The sequence below is a fragment of the Grammomys surdaster genome, unplaced genomic scaffold, assembly GCF_004785775.1.
Source record: "Grammomys surdaster isolate TR1022 unplaced genomic scaffold, NIH_TR_1.0 322, whole genome shotgun sequence".
Lineage (NCBI taxonomy): Eukaryota > Metazoa > Chordata > Mammalia > Rodentia > Muridae > Grammomys > Grammomys surdaster.
The window spans coordinates 687,182-708,588 of record NW_021604741.1 but is presented as its reverse complement, the minus strand read 5'-3'; the positions used below and the strand labels follow the sequence as shown (position 1 = coordinate 708,588).

At 46.5% G+C, this 21,407-nt stretch overlaps 1 protein-coding gene across 1 annotated transcript in view; it reads right to left on the bottom strand.

Moving 5' to 3' along the window:
• Window positions 1–279: 279 nt before the first annotated feature.
• The window catches only part of LOC114629912 (tetratricopeptide repeat protein 41), a 63,312-nt gene continuing 42,184 nt past the window's right edge, over window positions 280–21,407 (bottom strand). The window contains exons 11-16 of the mRNA XM_028778039.1: window positions 17,774–17,945; window positions 16,907–17,054; window positions 15,128–15,280; window positions 11,847–11,980; window positions 1,060–1,189; window positions 280–968 (exon numbers count right to left, since the gene is read on the bottom strand). Coding sequence (XP_028633872.1) covers window positions 302–968; window positions 1,060–1,189; window positions 11,847–11,980; window positions 15,128–15,280; window positions 16,907–17,054; window positions 17,774–17,945 — 1,404 coding nt within the window. The 3' untranslated portion in view covers window positions 280–301. The remainder of the gene's footprint in view (window positions 969–1,059; window positions 1,190–11,846; window positions 11,981–15,127; window positions 15,281–16,906; window positions 17,055–17,773; window positions 17,946–21,407) is intronic.

The window sequence follows — 21,407 nt, the reverse complement described above, 5'->3', positions numbered from 1 at the left end:
GGTGGTGGTAGCGCACGTCTTTAATCCCAGCACTTGGGAGGCAGAGGCAGGTGGATTTCTGAGTTCGAGGCCAGCCTGGTCTACAGAGTGAGTTCCAGGACAGCCAGGACTACCTTGTAGGACAGAGAAACCTTGTCTCGAAAAAACGAAAGAAAAAAAAGAAAAAAGAAAAGTGTGAGGAAGACACTGACAGCAGCCTCTGCCCTACACACAAACGTGTGTGCACACATGTACCACAGGCACATAAACCTTCCAAGAGAAGTGAGAAAAACTCAAAGTACAAAACAGCCCAACATTATTTTTATTCCTTATCAGGGTCATCTGAGGTCTTCAGCAACTTTGTTTCAATTTGAGATCTTCTTGGGAAGACCGGCTTCTGAGGAGTGAAGCAGTACTCCGGAGTGTGGAAGAGCCATTTTTCTGAGACGAGTTCCGATACGGACTTCCAGGGATTATCTGCACTAAGAGATGCCCGCAGGGGTTGACGGTAAATGGAAGTGATTAGGCCATTTCCACTCCCCAGCTCAGCAGAAGAAACCCTCTGCCTTGAGAGTCTCACCAAGCCGTTTTTGTCAATGAAAGAGTATGTCTTAAGGGGACAGACTGCCCTTTTCCTTGGAGGTTGCTTTCTTGGACTATTCCGTATTTGTGAAATTGAAGCCTTCTGTTGGAACTTTTCCTCGGCAGACATGCACAGAATTGGAGCCAAGGTCTTCTTCCCTCTGCCGGGAGCATATTTTGGTTTATCTGAAACCAGAGCACTCTCTGTGCTTTTAGCTCTCTGAAACCTACGTATATTCATACACACTGCAGTGTTCACTGTGTCAGTATTCTGAGCACTGTTGAAGTTTAATTTAGGCAAGTTCTCCCATAATGAAAAGCCATACCTAGAGCCTTCAGGGTATAGCTGGTTCATGCCTTGAGGCCAAGACCTCCTGCCCCGGGACCTCTGGATCTCCCTTAGAAGGCTGCAAAAGATCAAAACATGTCAAGTGGCTGTGTGTTAACACAAATAATCAGAATATCTGCTTCTTTTTGAGACATGTAAAAGAAACTCACTGAAGTATTCCCTCGATGGAAGCGTGGGAAGGCCCCAGGTGAGCCGCCCTTAAATCAAGTGACCTATACAAATAGCTGACTGCCTCCATTGTGGCATGATGGCAGAAGTCGCCTGACAACAGCTGGCCTGCTGGAGAGATAGGAAAAGAAAACATCAGAATTGTTTTAATTACTAACTTTATACATTTAAAAGATCTATAAAGTCGGCATTAGAGCACCTAAGACCCTGCCAAAGACATTTCACCTTCATCTGGAGTGAAGAGACAGTCAGATACGAATGAAAAGATAAGAGGTCTGAGTAGAAGGGACAGACACTCTTCAGAAAAGAACATGTTGATGCTATGAGATGAGGAAGTGACACCAAAAAAAGGAAGAAGAGAAGGGGGAAGATGGAGAGGTCAATGCTGTAAGCTGAAAGAGGCAAGTAAGTACAACCCAAGCCCTCAGTAGAGCCTGGAGAACAGCTCAGTCGTACGGTGACTGCCCAGAATGTGCCAGGCCATGCATTCCATTCTAAACAACAGCACAGACACACAAACACACACAGAGAGAGAGGGGGGAGGGAGAGAGAGGGAGAGGGGAAGGGGGAGGGCGAAGGGGCGAGAGAGGGAGCGCGAGGGAGAGGGAGTGGGAGAGAGAGAGAGAGAGAGAGAGAGAGAGAGAGAGAGAGAAATTGATTCTGGGATTGAAACCCAAGAAGCTATAACTGATATTACTACTACACTACAAGAATAGAGTATATAGAGATTATTGATTATTGGCCATTCAACCAAGAATCATCTTACATCCTAGTTGAGTTTCCTAACCCGATTATTGTATCATGCTTGCACTCTCCTTGTACCTTGAAGTCATGCTTGGAAGTAGAAAGAGAAATGACTGTTGTATATGCAACCAACTTTCAATGATTCAGAAAAGTGTGTGGATGTACACAAGTGTGTGTTTGTGTGTTTGTGTGTTTGTGTGTGTGTGTGTGTAAAGAATACAAATGCAGCAAACTGTTAAAAGCTAGTGAATGGTACAGTGTTATACCATTTTCAAAAATTTACAGTTTTAAAAGTTTTTCCAAACCAAAAGGTAGAGAAGAACCTTTGTTGTCAGATACCATGGTCAATATTAATTCTCTGAAGTATGTTACAGGTCAAAAGAGATTCCTTTAAAATCTGGTTTTAAGGTGGTGTTCATTTATCTATCCATTTTGGCTATTTTCAGAACTGCTGATTTTTATTATTTTTTTCTTTTTTGGGTTTTTCTCTGTGTAATTGGCCTGGCTGTCCTGGAACTTGCTTTGTACACCAGGCTAGAGTCAAACTCACAGAGATTCACCTATCTCTGCCTCCTGATTGCTGAGATTAAAGGCATGGGCCAACACCACCCAGCTAGAACTGCTGACTTAAAGGGCTTGTTGTCTTTGTTACAAATGCACTGTAAGATTGATGCCAGCAGGACACTGACCCTGATAGAAAGACCTCTGAGGCTGTGAGGGCTTCAGGCATGGACATATGACCAGGTGCCTGTGCTAACGACAACAAGGTACATGACTGTGGTTACCATCTGTCTGCTAATCTAATAAGAGTGACACCCAATACCGTCATCCTCTGTCTTTTCCATTTAGTCTTCTTCATAGTACACATATACCTGTGGCTCAATCATGAAAATGTACCCAAGGATGAAGTAAAAAGTTCTCCCTTCCCTGTGCCTCTATAAGCAGTGCCATGGGCTCCCAGGGGCCTTTAAAGAATGTTCAGTGATGTGCACTCAGCATATCTCTTAGACATGGGCTAGTTCTTGGCAGAACCACCCAGCCTGCCCGACGGCTGGCTGGGTCCCTCACTGGACTGTAATGAGCATCTCTGACTCCTACTTCCAGTCTCTCTCCCCGAAACCCTATCGCATCAGTCATACGCTGCCTGCCACTTTTTCTAGAAGTCGAAAGGGGAGTTTGGGGAGGTTGTCTGACTGGCCATCTGTCCTTGGTTTGGAATTCTTCCATGATTCCCTGTGATCCCGGTGATGTCTCCAGCTGCCCTAGCGTGACCATTTGAGTCACTCGGTTATGGTGGCTGAGTTCACGGGCTTTAACTGCCCTTAAAAGGGAAAATGGAGAAACAAAGAACGTTATATAGCTGGTAAGGCAGAACCCACTGGGGTAGATTCTCTGCCCACCCATCTCCAGATCCTGCAAAGGGACTGTTGTCCTGCTGGAAGCTCTTTGGGAGGCACTACATAGCTAAATTATTACTAGAACAGCTTCCACTGATGCATGGCCTGCTGCCCGGGCTTCTTCCAAGGCCCTTCCTCTGTGGCCCAGGGCAGATCTTTAGCTATAGCTTTGACCTTGATGTGTTCTTTCACACAATCTGATCCTTTCTTCTTTGTCAGCAGGTAAGCTTTCAGGATCAGATGGCTTTGCCTTGGCCTCACTGTAGAGCTGGTACCAACTGGCTTAGTCTGGTCAGTCCTCCTACCCCATGGGGAAGACAACCAGCCAGCAAATGTGAATTACTGTGGGACCACAGGCTGTGAGAGACAAGCTGGGTGGAGCAGACTTTGAACACCAGAGACCCTCAGGGACGGTAGGAATTTGGTCATGCTCCTGGACTCCTTTCTCATAGCTACAGCCCCCCACAGCCCCCCACAGAGAGGTCTGTGTCCATCAGTCACCTAGGAACAGCACCCTAGACCCTTCCACATAAAGATAAGGTATCCCCAAGTTTTCAGACCAAGCCAACAGGAGGTACCTGCTGCCAGATCCCGACCTACCCCAAAACTGTATATAAGAATCCTATCCAGAAGTAATAAAGGTGTGCGAGAATTTCTTCATCATCTGAGAGCTTCTGTCATAAGAGCTGTAACATTGCCACTTGGTAAGATATCTGCTCTCCCGAACCGCCTTCAGGAGCTTCCGTGCACTCCTTGCTGGCTTGTCAGCCTCTCGCCACCGGCTCAGCCTGGCCTGACTCAACACAGAGCGAGGGTGCAGTGTCTCGGAGCAACTGAGGCTGTGGCAGCAGACACGGTGTAGAGGCAGCAGCGGGAGACAACGGAGGCAGGCAGCGGAGGCAGCGGGGGCAATTCCCCCTCCCTGCTCCGTACTCTCCCCTTGGTCTGAACCCTGGCACCTGGCCGGGCCAGAGATCTCCGTAGGAAAGCCTCCAGTACACAGGTCCACAAATTACTGAGGAATTTCTGGGCCTTCTCCCATAGCCAATTTCGGTTCTTGATGGAGAGGGAGCCAAACACCTAGTTGCTTGTTTCTGTTGGTTGTTCTATCTCATTAAATAATACAATGTAATAATCTGATGGGCAGACGGTATTATCCCCTTCTGAACAAAGAGACAACTGAGATAGTGATGCCCACAAGCCCAGAAAATAGTGCAGCTGGGGTTCTCAGTCCCCACAACTCCAGATGTAACTCTAACCAGCAAGAAAGAAAACACAATTTCTCCGTGTGGCACTTGTTCCTTAGGAGATTCAAAATAATCGTCATCCAGCTGGAGAGGTGGCTCAGGGGGTAAAGACACATGCCACCAAGCTTGAGGACCTGAGTCTGACCCCCAAGACCAACATGGTGGAGGGAGAGAACTGACTCCTCCAAGTTGACCTCTGACCCTCACAGAGCCATGACAGTCATACACCCACTCACACAAATAAATAATTAAATAGATTTTAGACTTTTTCACTTCCTCTACACAACCTGCCATCCATCATCTAGGACACACTACATGCCTCTGCTAGCAGCTATTCTCCACAGACACACTTCTGTTCTCAGACAGCCAGGTGCTAGCATGATCCACAGTCAGCCAGGTTTGCTATTCTAATTAAGTAACTTGATTAAGTACAAAGTAACAGACAAGACTTGGAGGCGAAAGGACAACATAAAGCCCATTTGTCTCCATGTAAGGCCCAGGCATGACTCCGAAGAAGGCCATAAGGCCCCAGCTCCAGGAACAGACCATAAAATCCAAAACGTGGTCATAAAACTCCCTCCCAAAGAACAGCCTGAAGATAAGCACAAAAATGGGGAATATCTTATCCCAGGATGGGGCATCTGTGCTGGGCAGCCCTATCATCCTATAGTTAAACGGTCATGACATAGGAATGCAGACCACTGACCACCTGGCACAAGCCAATCAGAAGCCGACCCCTGTGACCTCCCCAGCACCCGCTGATGACATTTTAGATTACCTAACCCACTCTCTAAATATAGAAGAACTAACATAATAGCCAATCAAAGTTATACTAATGCCACAACTTTGGCCCCTGCCAATCACATTAGAGATTACTTAAGCCTTCTAGAGCGTTTCCCTGGTTCCCTATAAGAAGGTCTGCAAGCCTTTGTCTGGGGTCACTATTTTGGAGCATGGTTGACCCCTGCATGGTGGATGTTTCTGCAGAATAAATGTTCTTTGCCTTTGTATATTATCTGGGTCTGGAGTCTCCCTTCAGTGATTTTTGGACACTTACAGAATGAACAGGAATTGTTATCTGTGAAAACTAGACCAAGTGCTTTAGGAAGATCCAGTCCCATGAGATGCTGAAACAGTTCAGTATTTCTAGGTATGAGCAGGCAAGACAACCGTAAAAGAAACTGCATGGCCTTCTCAGGGGACCTGGCACAGAAACTAAACCACAGTTGCCCTCAGTCTTCAGAAGCCCACAATGGAATGTGTGTTTCAAGAAAGATGCCATCCACTTCCAATCCAAGGCTCCACTCTGAGAAGGGGACAGAGACTTGATGCAGCTTTTAAAGATTTGCAGAATGTTTGGTTTCTGACTCAAGGACAAGGGACTGAGGCTTCAACTGGGCCTATACACTTCTACCCCAAGATGGTCCCACAACCTGGACAGCAGTAAAACAATCAAGCTCTTCCTGGACTTGGCTGACTTCCAGCTTTTTGCCCATACTCTAAAACTGCACCCCAATGTCAACAGAAAAGATGATTACAGCGCCCCTCGTTCATTTATAATCAACAAAAGGCTGGGATGTTTGGTTTCTAACCAGGGAACAAGGGGCTGAGGTGCATATTTTACATATCACAGCAGACCTGGCTCCAGGCTCTCTGAGCATCTCTCAGTCTCTGCCTGGCATATCCTACCCCAACTCTGAATTTACCAGCCCAGGGGCTGGGCTGCCCTTCCCCCAGAGGCTCCTCGATATATAATCCTGACATTTTGGTCTCTCTCTCCTCTTCTCTTCTCTCTATGTGCACACTCTTTCACTCTTTCTCCCCTACCCCCCATCTCCCCATGGTAACCTCCCTGGACTAGGTCCTCGGGGCCAATGAACTTGCCCACCCGAGAACAGCTTCCCAATATAGCTGCCTTTAATATAATCTAATCTGGTTTAAAATCAGCTCATTTCACTGGTGGCTGAGAAATAACCTATCAAGGAAGAGAGGACATTTATATATAAGTCAAAACTAAAGTAAGGGTTGTCTGGGTTACTCACTAACTTTGGGATCAAAGGATCAACTTCTGTCAGCAGAGGGTTCTAGCTGAGATGAGAATTTTAAAATTAAATAGGGAAGAGACTGTCTCTCCCTGCTGAGAGTTGCCTGCTGGCACCATTAATTTCTTCCTTCTGAACTTGACCATGAAGGCTGGCATTTCCTTTTAAAGAGAAGCCGGGGAGAGGGAGGTAGCACTGTGTTCATCTGTCATTTGAATCCAAAATAAACTGCCCTGGACCAAGTGCTCGGGCGTGCACAGTGGGAAAAGAAACCCTCATTTCGATTCCTTTCTCCCACAGCAATGGTTTCTCAGTAGCGAATTTACAGCAGTTATCAGCAGGAGCGAGGAGACTGCTGTGACCAGGGCAAGCTTGGAACACAGATCACGGAAGGCCTCACGGCGGAGCTGTCGTTCCCACTGCAAAATCTCTGGGCTCTACAGCTAAGGTTTGCACTTGCAACTGAGTTAAGAAGGATTACTGAACAAAAGAGACTCAACTTAGCAATAAGTGCCTCACAGAAGTGATCACAAGATACAAGATGAGGGATTGCCACCTTTCTACAGACGGGACATTTTCTATATATAAACACTACTAGTATAGTCTCATGCATAAAATGTCGTGGTTAGAACTTAAATCTAATTATCTTAATTATCAACACCCTCTTCCCATACCCCGTTGAAAACTAAACTATATTCAACTCGTTGACCTACTCTAATAATAACAAAGGAGGAAGATGTCAAAACTCTCAAACCTGCTATCTAAAACATACCCTGGGGGCTGAGAGATGGCTCAGTGGCAAAGAGCACTGTCTCCTCTTCTAGAGGACTTGAGTTCAATTCCCAGCAACCACATGGTGGCTCACAACCATCTGTAATGGGATCTGATGCCCTCTTCTGGTGTGTCTGAGGACAGCAACAGTATACTCACATACATAAAATAAACAAATCTTCAAAAACAATTGCTTTCAATGGGGGAAAGAATTATTTGAGTTGTTTCAGTACCATTAGCTTGGAGCAGTTTCAATGAAATAACCCAGGGCACACTGTGTAAAATACCAATACCCTGTCTTACCCATGACCCCTCATGCAGCTAGCATGTGACAGAAAAAATAAATATTAAGTCTCCTGCCCCTGGGAATTCTCAGTCTGTCTGAGAAGTTAAGAATGCACACAATGGAAACAAGAGTGAGGGGGAAGGGTCCTTGAACTCTGTGGTGGCTCCAACCCAAAGTGTAACTTAGGGCTGTTACATTGGAGATCTTGGTGAAGGCCATGCCAGGGGGATGACTCTTCTTAACACTTATTGTCCTGCTTTCAGCTGCTCTGAAGGTAACATCACAAATCCTTGCCCTGGCTCTGGAGGAATGTGAGTCAGTCAGACTCTCTCATACCCTCCTCGTGCCCCTCACCCACTGCTCCTGCACACTGGCCATAGAGACCTTCTCAGCTCCTGCCAGCCTCACATATTCTGTAGCTACTGCCTGGAGAGTCCTTCCCATTCCTGGACCTCCTTACCCGGCAGCTTCTCATCCTGCAACTCCAGTCCCAGCAACAGCACCCCCTTGGGAGTGCCATCTGCCACATGCACTGGAAGAGGCATGGTCTCCTAGAGCACTGGGATTTTCCCAGACTGCACTTAAGATGTTTGATATTACTGCAGCATTGTGTCAGCTGCAGTCTCCAGGCAGCACTGCCCGGTTTAAGTTGAACAACGGTGTACTCAGTTCTCCCATAAGGTGAGCTCAGCTGAAGGCTCAGCTACTCTCCATCTTGTTCAGTGCTGTCTCCCAAGCAACAAAAACAGAGATTGAGATATAGGTACAGTAAATATTTGTGGAATGAATTATTAGCAATAACCGGACAACTGAAAGAACTGTCTGATAAGAATATAAGAAGTAATTAATATTCAAATCCCTTTAGTAGCTGTACTTGCTTTTCTTTTTGATTTTTTAGACAGGGCCTCACATAATCCAGCTGACTCTCTAAGAAACTGAGGATGACCTTGGATCACAGGTGTATACTGAGTTTATGCAGAGCTGGGGATAGAACTCGGAGCTACGTTCCCATCCCTACACTTGCTTTCCTAGAGAGAGAAGGTAAATCAGAACTAGTTAAGTTACTTCCTCCCTTGTGCATGAGCTTGCTTGATAAATGTGATAGTGAGTGGTAAAGAGAAATCAAGGCTTTTCCTATTAGAAAAGGGTGCAGATGGAGTTGGACAGGTGGCTCAGTGGATAAGAGCACTCGCTGTTCTTCCAGAGGACCCGGGTTCAATTCTCTGCACCCACATGGCAGCCCACAATGTCTGTAATTCACACACTCACATAGGCATACATGCAGACACCAGTGCACATGAAATATAAACAAATAAATTATTGGAAAAAGAATAAAATGTGTAAACAATAATGACGATGACAGCAGACAAGTAAATACTTAATTTTAGGTAGTAAGAACTACGTTAAGTCCCAAGTAAAGCTTCGTAAGAGAATATAAAATGGGTAGGAAGGCTTAAAACAGAAAGGGCTGGGGTAAAATTATGTAAGATGACAGGGAATTCTTTCCTGGGATATTTCAAAAAACAAACAAGCAAAAATGTTTTCTCTTCTCTCTCTCTTGGTTTTTCAGGACAAGGTCTCTCTCTATACTCCTGACTGTCCTGGAACTCTGTAGACCAGGCTAGGCTCAAACCTAGAGATCCATTTGCCACTACCTCCCAAATACTGGGACTAAAGGCATGCACCAGCACTGAGCAGCTAAAACCTTTGTCTCTAATGTTCCTTGTAAGATTACAATCAAGGCGTCCTCACACTGGCTAATGAAGTGTCTTAAGCTCTTACGACAAGACATCAGTATCCTAGAGCTCCACAGACAGCTTCTTGCCTACCTTCTTCTCCTCATAAGGGCAAACCTATGGAACCTCACCTTCCTAACATCCAGTAGGAATTACAACACAGCTAACAGCCTCACATTTTGTATGATACAGATGCCTCCTTGCTCCCACAGCAGGCTAGAAGGATGTAGGCTCACTCCACAGGGCTCACTACCTCACTTCTAGAGATCTGTGCTGTCAGTCAGCCCTCCTCTGAGGCCCTCATCGCTCCTTTTGTCAGCAGGTAGTCTGTGCCCCAACCCACACCCTTGGGGAGAAAGTAGGAATTAGAGCCATGACTAGGTAATAAAGTGGTGATGTTCCACAATGGCCGGCTTCTTCCTTACTCTCCTGACGAGAACAAAGCTTGGTATGTTTAAAAAAGGACCTACTGGCCTGTTCTCCTACCAAGAGGACCCCCTACTGATGGACTGGCTATGTAAGTTCAAGGCCAGATCAGAACACATCTACACAACAGTGTGGGTCACTCAACCATCAGCCTGTCTTCAAACTGAACAAACCCTAAAGTAGGAGAGGAAGACCCTTCAGAGACTTTAAAAGCTCCCAGCCCTAAAAGAGAGGCTGAGCTCCCCGAGTCGTCATCATGTCCCCCGCCCCTCCCCCGTGTGCTGTGTGTGTTTAGGGGGGTAGGTGTGTGGAGGGGTGTATATATGTGAGTGTGCTGTATGTCTCTGTGTGCCTGCTATATGTGTGTCTTTCCTCACCCCCAGTAAAAGCCTTTCTTTGGTTGTTGGGAAAAAAGAAAAAGAAACTGGAACACAGCACACTGAAAATAGACTGCAAATCTGAAGCATTTTGTATAGACTTATTTCAGGAGTCACAAGAGCTCTGCATGCAACGCCATTACAGATCTCTACCTACTTTCTGAAGTGAACGGATGTCTTCTACTTCCTTCCACCGTAAGCTAGACACCCAGACCGTAAGAACGGACCTTGTGGAGAAATCAGACTAGACAACACCAAGTCCTTTCCCAAGTATTTTCTCCATTTTTCTCATCTGCATTTTCTAGTTTTAGGAAAAACATTTCACTAACCTCAGCCTATCAGCTTTATGGGGGTGGGGTACTATTTGTTCATGTGCACACACCCTTAAATACACATACACACACACACACACACACACACACATACCCCTACGCCCACCCACTGAACACATCTTTTGCTGCTCATACAGGTACTTCTGGCCTTTTTTTTTTCTCTTCAGCGAATGGACAAACTGGTGCAATCATTTTTGCTACTTTTTAAGAACAGAATGAAAAGCACCAGGAAAATAATCTTTTTCTATGTGGGGTTGGAGATGGGAGGTGAGTTCTCATGAAGGGAAGGCAAGTACTCCTCCACCTCTGGACTGCACAGCCCTAGGCCTGGGGTTTGCTTGCCCGCTTGCCTGCTTGCCCGCTTGCCAGCTTGCCTGCCTGCTTGCTTGCCTGCCTGCTTGCCCGCTTGCCCGCTTGCCCACTTGCCCGCTTGCCTGCCTGCTTTCTTGCCTGCCCGCTTGCCCGCTTGCCCGCTTGCCCACTTGCCCGCTTGCTCTGGAGACCAGCTCTTACTGTGTACCTCACACTGTCCTTGGGGTCTCAGACTAGTCCCATCCTGAAAATGCTGGGAGTATAGGAGAGCACCACCATCCCAGCTAGGAAAGCATGGAAGGGAAACAGACTCCCAACAAACACTGAAGGAGGAGGACCAGTAAGATGGCTTGGTGGGTGTGGTGATTTGAATGAGCATGCCTCCCACGGGCTCATACATTTGAATGTTTGGTCCCCAGTTGTTAGAATTGTCTGGTAGGATTAGGAGGTGTGGCCTTGTTAGATGAGCTATGTCACTGGGGGTGGGATTTGACATTTCAAAAGCCCACACCAGGCCCAGTCTCTCTCTGTCTCTCTGTCTCTCTGTCTCTCTGTCTCTCTCTGTCTCTGTCTCTGTTTCTGTCTCTGCCTCTCTCTCTCTCTCTCTCTGCTTCCAACTTGAGAATCAGATGTAAGCTCTCAGCTGCAATTCCAACATGGTGCTTCCCTGTCTGCTGTTCTGTTTCCCACCATGACCGGCATAGACTTGCCCTTAGAAACTGGAAGCAAGCCTCTAATCAAAGGCTTTCTTTTATAACAAAAAGTGACTAAGACAGTGGCTGCCAAGTCTGCCAACCTGAACTCAATCCTCTGAAGCCACATAGTGGAAGGGAATATGTCTTTTAACTTCTACATGCAGACAGTGGTTCTCTCTCTCTCTCTCTCTCTCTCTCTCTCTCTTCTCTCTCTTCTCTCTCTTCTCTCTCTCTCTCTCTCTCTCTCTCTCTCTCTCTCTCTCAATGTAATTTTAAAATTTGTTTTAAAAACAGCAACTATGTAGAAAAAGAGTTGCTTCAGTGCATCCATTCTTAAAATAAGCAAAGCAAGCAGCTGATCCAGAGGGGAGCTGCCCTCCTATGGACAGACTGGAGCAATTACCTAGCTTACACAAGGTATCGCTGAGGCTTATGTTCAGATGCTTCCTGACAAGCTTGCAGGTGGCCACAGTATCTGCCTTCTCCTTGATTTTTATTACTTGTTTGTAGTATTCAATGGCTTGCTTCCTTTGTGATCTAGAACACAGAAATTCAATTCAAGTACTGCATTGGAGAAATATGACATACATTCCATTCATTCAACAAACAGTCTCCAAGTGCTAGTCTCAGGATGGGGAGCAAAGAGTAAGAGTGGCCCTCTGGCTCCCTCAGTCAGTCAAGTGGTGGAAGATGGAGCAAGGTACATGTATGTGACACTGAGTGTGACCATTTTTTTTAAGACAGTCTCAGGATAGCATCAAAACTCCATATATAGTCAAGGCTGACCTTGAGCACCTGCTTCCCGTCCTAGGTTCTGGGATTGTAGGCATATTCCATTCCACACAAATTCTTGCTGGGGATTGAACCAAGTCCTTAGTGCATGCTAGGCAGGTGTTCTACCAAGGTAGCCTCATCCTCAATCCCTGCTGTTGATATTGTTCCTAGTGGTGGTCGTGGTATTATTATTATTATTATTATTATTATTATTATTAATTAGTATTATTGCAGTGATGAGTATCAAAGCTGTAGTAGTTTGAATGAGAATGGTCTCCAGAGGTTCATAAGTTTGAATACTTAGTTCCCCAGTGGGTGGAACTGTTCAGGAAGGATGAGGAGGTGTGGCCTTGATGGAGGAGGTGTGGCCTTGCTGGAGGAGGTGTGGCCTTGTTGGAGGAGGTGTGTCACTGAGGGCATGCTTTGAGGTTTTGAAAGACTGGAACCATTCTACTTTCAGATCAAATGTGAGCTGTCAACTGTTCCTGCTGCCATGCCTTTGCCCCACCACATGGACTCCAGCCCTCTGAACCTCCCTGCCCAGCTGAAGGCTTTCTTCTAGGCATTGCCTTGGTCATGGTACTTTGTCTCAGCCTCATGTGCTCATCCTCAACTCCTTGAATGAGCTATACCCCTAGCTCAGGGCTCTAGACCAAAACTTTAATAAATCTGCAGGAAGGTGGTAGGAACGCCCTGAGTTTGCAGCCTGGGTTGATGCAGAAGGCAGCCATAAAGCAGGGAGATGGGGAGAGAAGTTAGACCAGAGGAGTGGTTCTGCACTCAAGGCTCCAAGATCCTGTCAGGAAGATATCCTCACCACCCACCTCACCAAACAGCAAGTGGATGAGAACCCAAGATGGTGAACACCTGTCCCACGTCACAGTTATTCAGAAACAAGATCTTGAATCCAGCGGGAGACACAAGCCCAGCCACCACCTTTCCTAGTTCTTCCCTTATTTGAACTAGTCTTCATCTTTGAAATATCAGCTAGAAAGGGCATGGGCTGGTTTATACTCAAGTACTACAGATTACTGTTAGACCTCAAAGAAACCCATAGGAGCCTATTAACAGATCAAAGTGGACTCTGGCTGCCAGTTTCTCCCTTGGTAGCACATACTGTTACAGAGTCCTGGCTTCTGGCACTTCTCACCCCACCCCTACCTATACCTCTCAGGCTCCTGAGATTCCCTCCCCCCAACTTCTTTCTTGTATAACCTCAGCCATCTTGGCTATATGCTTTCTTGGCTTCTTTCTTGGCCCTCCACTTTTGGTCCTGGACCCCTCTCTTGCCCACTCTCTTCTCTCCTCTTCTTCTCTCGACCACACCCATCTCCTCACCCCTCACCCCCACTTCCTGACTGTCTCCTCTCATGGCCTGGTTCAGTCTGTGGACATTTTCAGTCTGGACTCCTCCAGCTGCCTCTGGATGTGCTCTCCCTCGTATCTACAATAGAAACCTTCTCCACCAGAGCAGTCCTGTCCTCATTTATTCAGTTACCTCAGGCATTCATCTACCACTGAGAGGAGGGGAAATGGTCTTACAGTGTAGGCATGATGTCTTTGTGCACTGTGTGAAGATTGTTCTTGTATTATTCAGATGCTGATTTCTCTATCCTGTATCTGGTTGCAATCTGGACATGGCATTATTGTGCTTATTCTAAGAATCTCCTGTCTCATATGTAAACATTGTTCCCCCATTCGTTCTCTTATTTGTCAGTAAAAACTGACCAGCCAATAACTGAGTACAGGGGAGAATCAGGCTGTACTTCCACCAGCTAGGGAATGGGGGAGAGGTGGGGCAGAGGCCACAAGAAGAGGGTCCTGGAGACACCTTGGGAAAACACCTGGAGCAGAGAGAGCCAAATCAATACTAAATCCAAGTATCTCGGGGATTTTGGCTGGGAAGTACCTAGATTAGTTTAGAGGATTAGGATAGATTAATAACTGCCCAGATATTGTGCTGTAAAGCTTATCAAATAAATCTTATAGTCTCTGTCTCACTTATTTGGAAGCTAGCCAGGATAAACAAGAAACTGCTACTAATAAAATTGCCTTAACATTAGAGAAACTGAATGACTGGAATGGAAAAGGCCACAGGATGGGAGAGGAGGGGAAGGGAGGGGAAGGGAAGGGAGGAAAGGAGAGAGGAGGGGAAGGGAGAGAAGGGGAGGGGGGAAGGGAGGAGAAGGGAGGGGAGGGAAGGGAAGGGAAGGGTAAGGGTTAGGAGGGAAGAGGAGAGGAAAAGAGGGGAGGGGAGGGGAAGGAAGGGAAGGGGAAAGGAGGGGAAGGCTGGGGAGAGGAGGGGAGGGAAGAGGAGCCTGGAACCCCAGTCATACTTCACAACTGAGCAGACTTAAACACTGTCAGCTGGCCCTGCTGTGACAGGGTAATACTGGGAATGGGGTGGGATGGGGGGCAGCCAGCAAAAGCAGGTCTAGACGTGCTCACATCAGGGCCCTGTGAGGCTCCCTACTACCGTCTTCTCCAGCTAGCTGTGTGAGGAGCAGAGGACAGGGCCACATCTCAAAGCCTGCTGGAGTTAAGGGGATGGCATGTGAGCCTATGGGATGGGGTCCCACAGACAGCAGCCAGGGCGAGGCCTGGGCACAAGCCTTAGTGACGCTCGCCCACTCACAAGCCCTGTTAACACTCACAGTGAGAGGCTGAACTCCTGTGTCCTTACCTGCTGCAATGCCTCCACGGTGTAGGCCCAGGGTTTTCAGAATGCTTTGTGGTACATGCCCTGGCAAACACAGAAGGGCAGGGCCCTCTGGAAGGGCACACCCCTCTCAGTTTTGTGAGCAGGACTAGAGACAAAGAAGCCAGATGGCCCAATAGGTCAGTGCACACCCCAAACATTAGAGAACTGGGAGAGAGACACGGTTCTTGAAGCAGTCCATAGAAACTTACTTTTCATTTTCTCCTAGTAGAAAAAATAGCAAATCTGCTAAGAATTCCATAATTTCTCCAACTAGTATGTTTTTATTGCCAAATAGCCGTCTTCTGATATTTAAACACTCCTGAAACTTGAGTTTTGCAAGGGCCACGTTTCCAGAAGCCAACCTAAGAATGAAACACAGGCCTGTGGTTTACCAGGCATGGAGAATGCTTATAGAAAATGGTTCACATTCACTGGGCTAGCAACAACACTCATAAAATCCAGGGTGGCAGGTGGGGGAATCAAGACCCTCAAAAGCGCTGAGAAGTATGAGTGTCTTTGTCTGTCTGTGTGTCTATGTCTGTCTCTCTCTGTGTGTATGTGTGTGTATGTATATGTCTATATCTCTGTATGTCTGTATGTCTATGTATGTATGTATGTATGTATGTATGTGTGTCTGTGTCTATGCCTGTGTGTCTGAGTGTGTCTATGTGTATCTCTGTTTGTCTGTCTGTTTGTGTGTCTGTCTGTGTCTGCGTGTGTCTGTATGTTGTGTGTACCTATATACATGAGCATAAGTGGTCTGTGTCTTTAGGAAGGAGCAGTACCAGGGATTCAGCAAAAGCTTTGTGTATGCTAGCACATGCTCTAGTTCTGAGCTACATCCACCTGACCCCAGAAATACCTTTATAAAGAAACCAGAGTAGCCAGGCATCATGGAACATGCCAACAACCCTAGCATTTGGGAGGCTGAGGCAGGAGAATCATGAGTTCAAGGCCAGTTTAGGTTACATAGTGAATTTCACAGCCTGGGCTACTTGGGAAGATCTAGAAGAAGAAGAAGAAGAAGAAGAAGGAGAAGGAGAAGGAGAAGGAGAAGGAGGAGAAGGAGAAGGAGGAGAAGAAGAAGAGGAGGAGGAGGAGGAAGAGGAGGAGGAAGAGGAAGAAGTGGAGAAGGAAAAGGAGGAGGGGAGGAGGAAGAGGAAGAGGAAGAAGTGGAGGAGGAAGAGGAGGAGGGCAAGGAGGAGGAAGAGGAGGAGAAGGGGTGGGAGGAAGGAGAGGGAGGAGGAAGAGGGGAAAGGAGGAGGAGGAGGAGGAGGAAGGGAGAGGAGGAGGAGGAGGGAGGGGGAGAAAAAAGGAAGAAGACAAACAAGAAGAAGAAGACAAAGACAATGAAGAGAAAGAGAGAGAAAGGAAGGAAGGAAGGAAGGAAGGAAGGAACTAGAGCACTTCTCAACCTTTGCACTGTAGACATTTGGGCAGGATAATTCCTTGTTGCGGGCCTGCCCTATACATTATAGGTAGCGTCCCTGGTCTTCCACCTCTAGATGCCAATAAGAGTCCTCCTGCCAGTCATGTTAACCAGAAAGAGGGCCAGATACTGCCAAAAGTGCCTTGAGAAGGGCCCCTGACCATCCTTGCTGAGATGTACTGTGCAGAAGAAGGAACGTGCGCCAATGTTCAGGATTGAATCAATGAGTTATGTGGGAGATGTGGTAGCAGGCACAGATCAAACATAAATATAAATATGCAGTGTGGAGACAGGGTCTCATGTTGGCCTAGACTGGCTTGAATTTTCTATGAGGCTGAGGATGTCCTTGAATTCTTCATCCTCCTGTCTCTACCTTCCAAGTGCAGGCATTACAGGCATGAATCATTGTGCCCAGCTTTCACTCTTGTGGGAATTGAACCTAGGACTCCATACATGCAAGGCAAACACTCTACCAATTGAGCTACATCACCAGCCCCCAAGTATATTAATAAAAAAAATAGAAGCTAATTCAGAAAGCAAGAAAAATTGTCATGCTTACATGAGAACACCTTCAGTATATCTCATGGTAGCTTGATCACGGGGATTATCAGTCACGTACTTGGAGATTTCAGTGGCATATTCCAGAATGTGGTTTTCTTTTAAGAATTCCTCAGATGCCGATTTTGCCAGGTTATTCATCACTTTGACTACAGGGAATAAATGTTCACAAAGGACATAACACTTAAGGTTTTGTTTATCCACTGAAGAGTCAACATCAATGTTAATATCATTTCTTCACCATGCCAAGAACCAGGGTTTTTCTGGACAAATCAATCACTGATCTACACTGAATAGGGTTAGTTTCCGTCCAAAGCATTTGTATGCATGTGGCAGTCAAAGGACCAAGGGACTAAGACAACAGTGTGAACCTGAGGACTGGATCCGTTTGGTGGGACAGCATAGGTGCACATGAGTGTTTAGGTACAAAACACACTAGGGGGAAGGGGCAAAGCCCACATGAGGAAGCCAGAGGGTAGCTCTCAGTTTCATTCCTCAGATGCCATCCACCTTGGTTGGTTGGTTGGTTGGTTGGTTGGTTGGTTGGTTGGTTGGTTTTGGGGAGATGTCTCTCAGTGGCCTGAAAATGACCAGCAAGCTAAACTAGGGGGCAATGGAACCTCAAGGATTCACCTTCTCCAGCCCTGAGATTACAAGCATATGCCTGCCAGCCATGATGTTCACCTATTAAACATGGGTTCTGCCTCTGCCTCCTACATACTGGAACTAAAAACATGCACCACCATGTCTGGCCAGGAAACGTTTCCTTTAAAACTACCTAGCCAGTCCCTTTCCCAGGAAGAAAAGGTCCCTGGGATTGCTCTTTGAATTGCAAAGGGTGGGGCGGTCTCTGCAGACATCTGCCTACCTTTCTGCTTCATCAATTCCTGGCTGATTTTTAGGTCGCTAAGTGTAAACCGCAGCAGATTTGACCAAGCTTTCTGAAAATACGTGAGTCCTTTCTGAGTCATTCCGATCTCAAGATATAACTCTCCGATTGCATTCTGAGCTTTGAGGAGCATTTCTGTCATGGATGGGCTCTGCACAGAAACAAAAAAGGGAACCGCTCCTGAAAACAGGCTGTTGGCTGGCACTCAGAACACCACTTCTCAGGGACATTCAAATATTTATCAGATAAACGGCTATGATGAGATCTTTATTAGGTGTCACATCAAACGATAAATCCATTTTGGGCAATGTTTTTGCAGATTATTAGTTAATGGTAACAAGTCTTCGTATCTAACATGTTTGTAGTGTAAACTCCGCTTACTGCCTGTAAGGAAGAAGTTGTCATGGCTCATTGCAGGGATGACATGGCTTTAGGCCAATATAAAGCCTTTGTCACTTGGTCAGCCACTACACAGGGTGTTTGGGTAGTCCAGAGTCCTTCTCAGGGTGGGCTTTTAAGTACAAAACCCATATCTTTGACTAATATACCCCAGTTAACAAGAACAGTCAGCATGAAGCAGATCTACAGAAGCCCAAGGGCAAGGTTAGCACATTTAGGGACTTTCCTAGAACTGTGGACTTCCATGGACTGGGGCTTTGTTCTCATTCTGTCAAGTGTTTCTGCCTACATTCTGGGTTCCAAGGCATACATAGTACTTCCATCATGGCGCCAGTTGTGCTAAGGTCTGAGGACTTGTTACATTTTCAGTGCACAGAAAACACTGGATAGATGGATACCAGATGTACCTCAGTGGTGGAGTACCAGCATTCATGAGGTCTTAGGTTCAATTCCAAGTACTTTTAGGAGGTGGGGGAGTCAAGGGCAGTGAGCTGACTCTGTGGTAAAGATTCTTGCCTGAGTTCAGTCACTGGGACCCATATAGCAGAAGGAAAGAACTGCTTTCTAGTGGTGTGTTACATATGCACATGTAATGAAAAAATTACAACACATTGGTTACCTAAGTCTTATAAATGCCCAGTTCAAGCAATGAGAATTAATAGTGAGTTATCTTGCTGTTAGCATGTCTCTTCAGAAAACCTGAAATGAATGTGTATGAGTGTGTTTAGTAACTAATGACGAGGCACACACTGGGTGGCATGACCCATGTCACTGTTCATATATGTATGTTGTACTATAGTGCTAGCCTACAAAGTGATTGGCAGAGCCTGGCTCCACAAGGTGAATGTTTTTGTTTTCTTTTGTCTTTTGTTTGTTTGTCTTTTTGTTCTTTGGTTTTGGTTTATAGTTTATGAGACAGGGCGAAGGGAGCAGTTTTAATGCTGCTAAGATCCTGTTTCCCAATTGGTTCTTGATCTATCAGTAAAGAAAGTCTTGGGCCAATTACTGGGCCGAAGGACAGGCGGGACTTCCAGGTCCCAGGAGGCAGGCAGAGGGACACAAGGGAGGAGAAGGGAGTTTGCCATGCTTTGAAGAGGAGAACCGGGCAAATGTGTGAGGTCTCAGGAGGAGCTGGGGACTGTGGCCACTCCTAGGGCAGGTGGTCAGGGATGTGTGGCAGGGGCTAGATGGGACTAGCCACTGAAGTTTAGGGCAGGAAGGAAGTTCGCAGCTAAGAGTATAGACAAGGAGATGTTTTCCAGGTGGGAGACAGCAGGGCTCAGCAATTGTGCTAAGAAGGCAATTTGAAATTGAACAGTTTTGTGTCTGTGTCTTTTTGTCAGATGATTCAAGGGAAGCCGAGAGAGGACTGGTATGGAGGTCACTTCCCAGAGCTAAAGGCAGGTAGAGAGTAAAAATACTTGCTACAGCAGGATTTCTCTGTTGCCTTGGCTGTCCTGGAACTCACTGTGTACACCAGGCCTGACTTCAAATTCACAGAAACCTGCCTGCCTCTGCACCACAAGTGCTGGGATTAAAGGCCATGCCCAGTCCATGATGAGAGTTCTTTTTAAAGATGTGTTTATTTATGTATATGGATGTTTTCTTTGCAAGCACATTTGCACAGCAGAAGAAAGTGCTGGATCCCATGTGACTACAGTTATAGACAATAGTGAGACACCATGTAGGTCCTGGGAATTGAACTCTTCGACACCAAGCCATCTCTTCAGCCCCATGAGGAGAATTTAAAGACTGAGTTTTCTAGACTCTGGGACTTACAGAAAATGCCCTTCTGTGTCCAACTAACCTTTGACACAGAGCTTCTGGACAAGTGTCTTGCAAACAGGTCATACCTATTTTGAGATCCTGACTTGTCAGCCGTGGAAGGAGCACCGAGTGGTATGGAATCCCATTCTTTCACATGTCTCTCAGACATGTATCTAACCTGCCTCACACAGCAAGCTTCCTAGTTCTTGTGCCTGTTGCTCATTCTCCCAGCCCTCCATTCTGACTTGACTGACCTTGTCAGCAATGGCAGGGACGGGTGCCTATACCCATACCATCATCCATATCCCGAAGAGTTAGTTCCCTGTCCTGTTAGAGCCCTCCACACAGGCAAATCCAGGAGTCTGGATTTCACTACAGAAGAGAATTTCAGAACCAACTAGTCTGAAGTAGAGCTGGAATCTATGAAGAGATTCCAAGATAGATTTCTGAGCACAGGGGAGAAAAAGAGGCTCTCGGGAAAGATCAGACACATCCGAGCGTGGGTACTGGCATCTCAAAGGACAGTTGTATTTAGGTACTTTACAAAAGGTAGATAGGATTTGGTGGCTTACATCTCTAAAGGTTATGAAGACACTCATGCTGCTGCTGGTGTCTTCATAACAATGCTACTCATTGTAAGGACAAAGTGCCTGTGAGAATGTTGTTGAAAATGGTGGTTAAGTGTGAGCGAAGATTCAGCACAGTCTGGGCACAGATGACTTTAGGAATCAGAGACGTTTCATAACTCAAGGTGACATGTCATTCTATTCCCCAAGGAATCCATGAGGGCCCTAGGAGGAGAACACTGTTTCGGTGGGCAGCGCTCCTTATCCTGAAGCCCCTGGCTCTGTCAGCAGGACAGGCAGGTCATTCTAGTGTGAAGGTGCCTCCCTTCAAGACCACAAGCTCTTGCTATTGTGCTTTTCTGTTCTGTCCCAAGTCTGCCCTCAAAGGTTGCCTTAAGTGTTTGTTGGGAGTAACCTAGTGTTAAAACCCCCAGATCAACAAGAGAAAGGTAAGGATGGTGGCCTGAGCACAGACACTAATGCTCTCGGATGTCTGGCCTCTTGTTATGTCATTGCATGACCCTTCCTGACCTCCACTCTCAGGGACACTTCTCATTCCATCTCTAGCTGTCAGAGCCACAGTTGACTGGAAGAAAGGCAGGCATGTAGATGGAGTATGGATGTCCCCTCAGAGTCCCTGCTAAAATCCTTCTCAGTATGACAGCTTTAGGTGGGAAGCCTGGGAGGTTAGGAATGTGAGGAGAAAGAAAGAGAGAAAGAAAGAAAGAAAGAAAGAAAGAAAGAAAGAAAGAAAGAGAGAGAGAGAGAGAGAGAGAGAGAGAGGGAGGGAAGGAGGGAGGGAGGGAGGGAGGGAAAGAAAGAGGGAAGAAAGGGAGGAAGGAAGGAAGGAAGGAAGGAAGGAAGGAAGGAAGGAAGGAAGG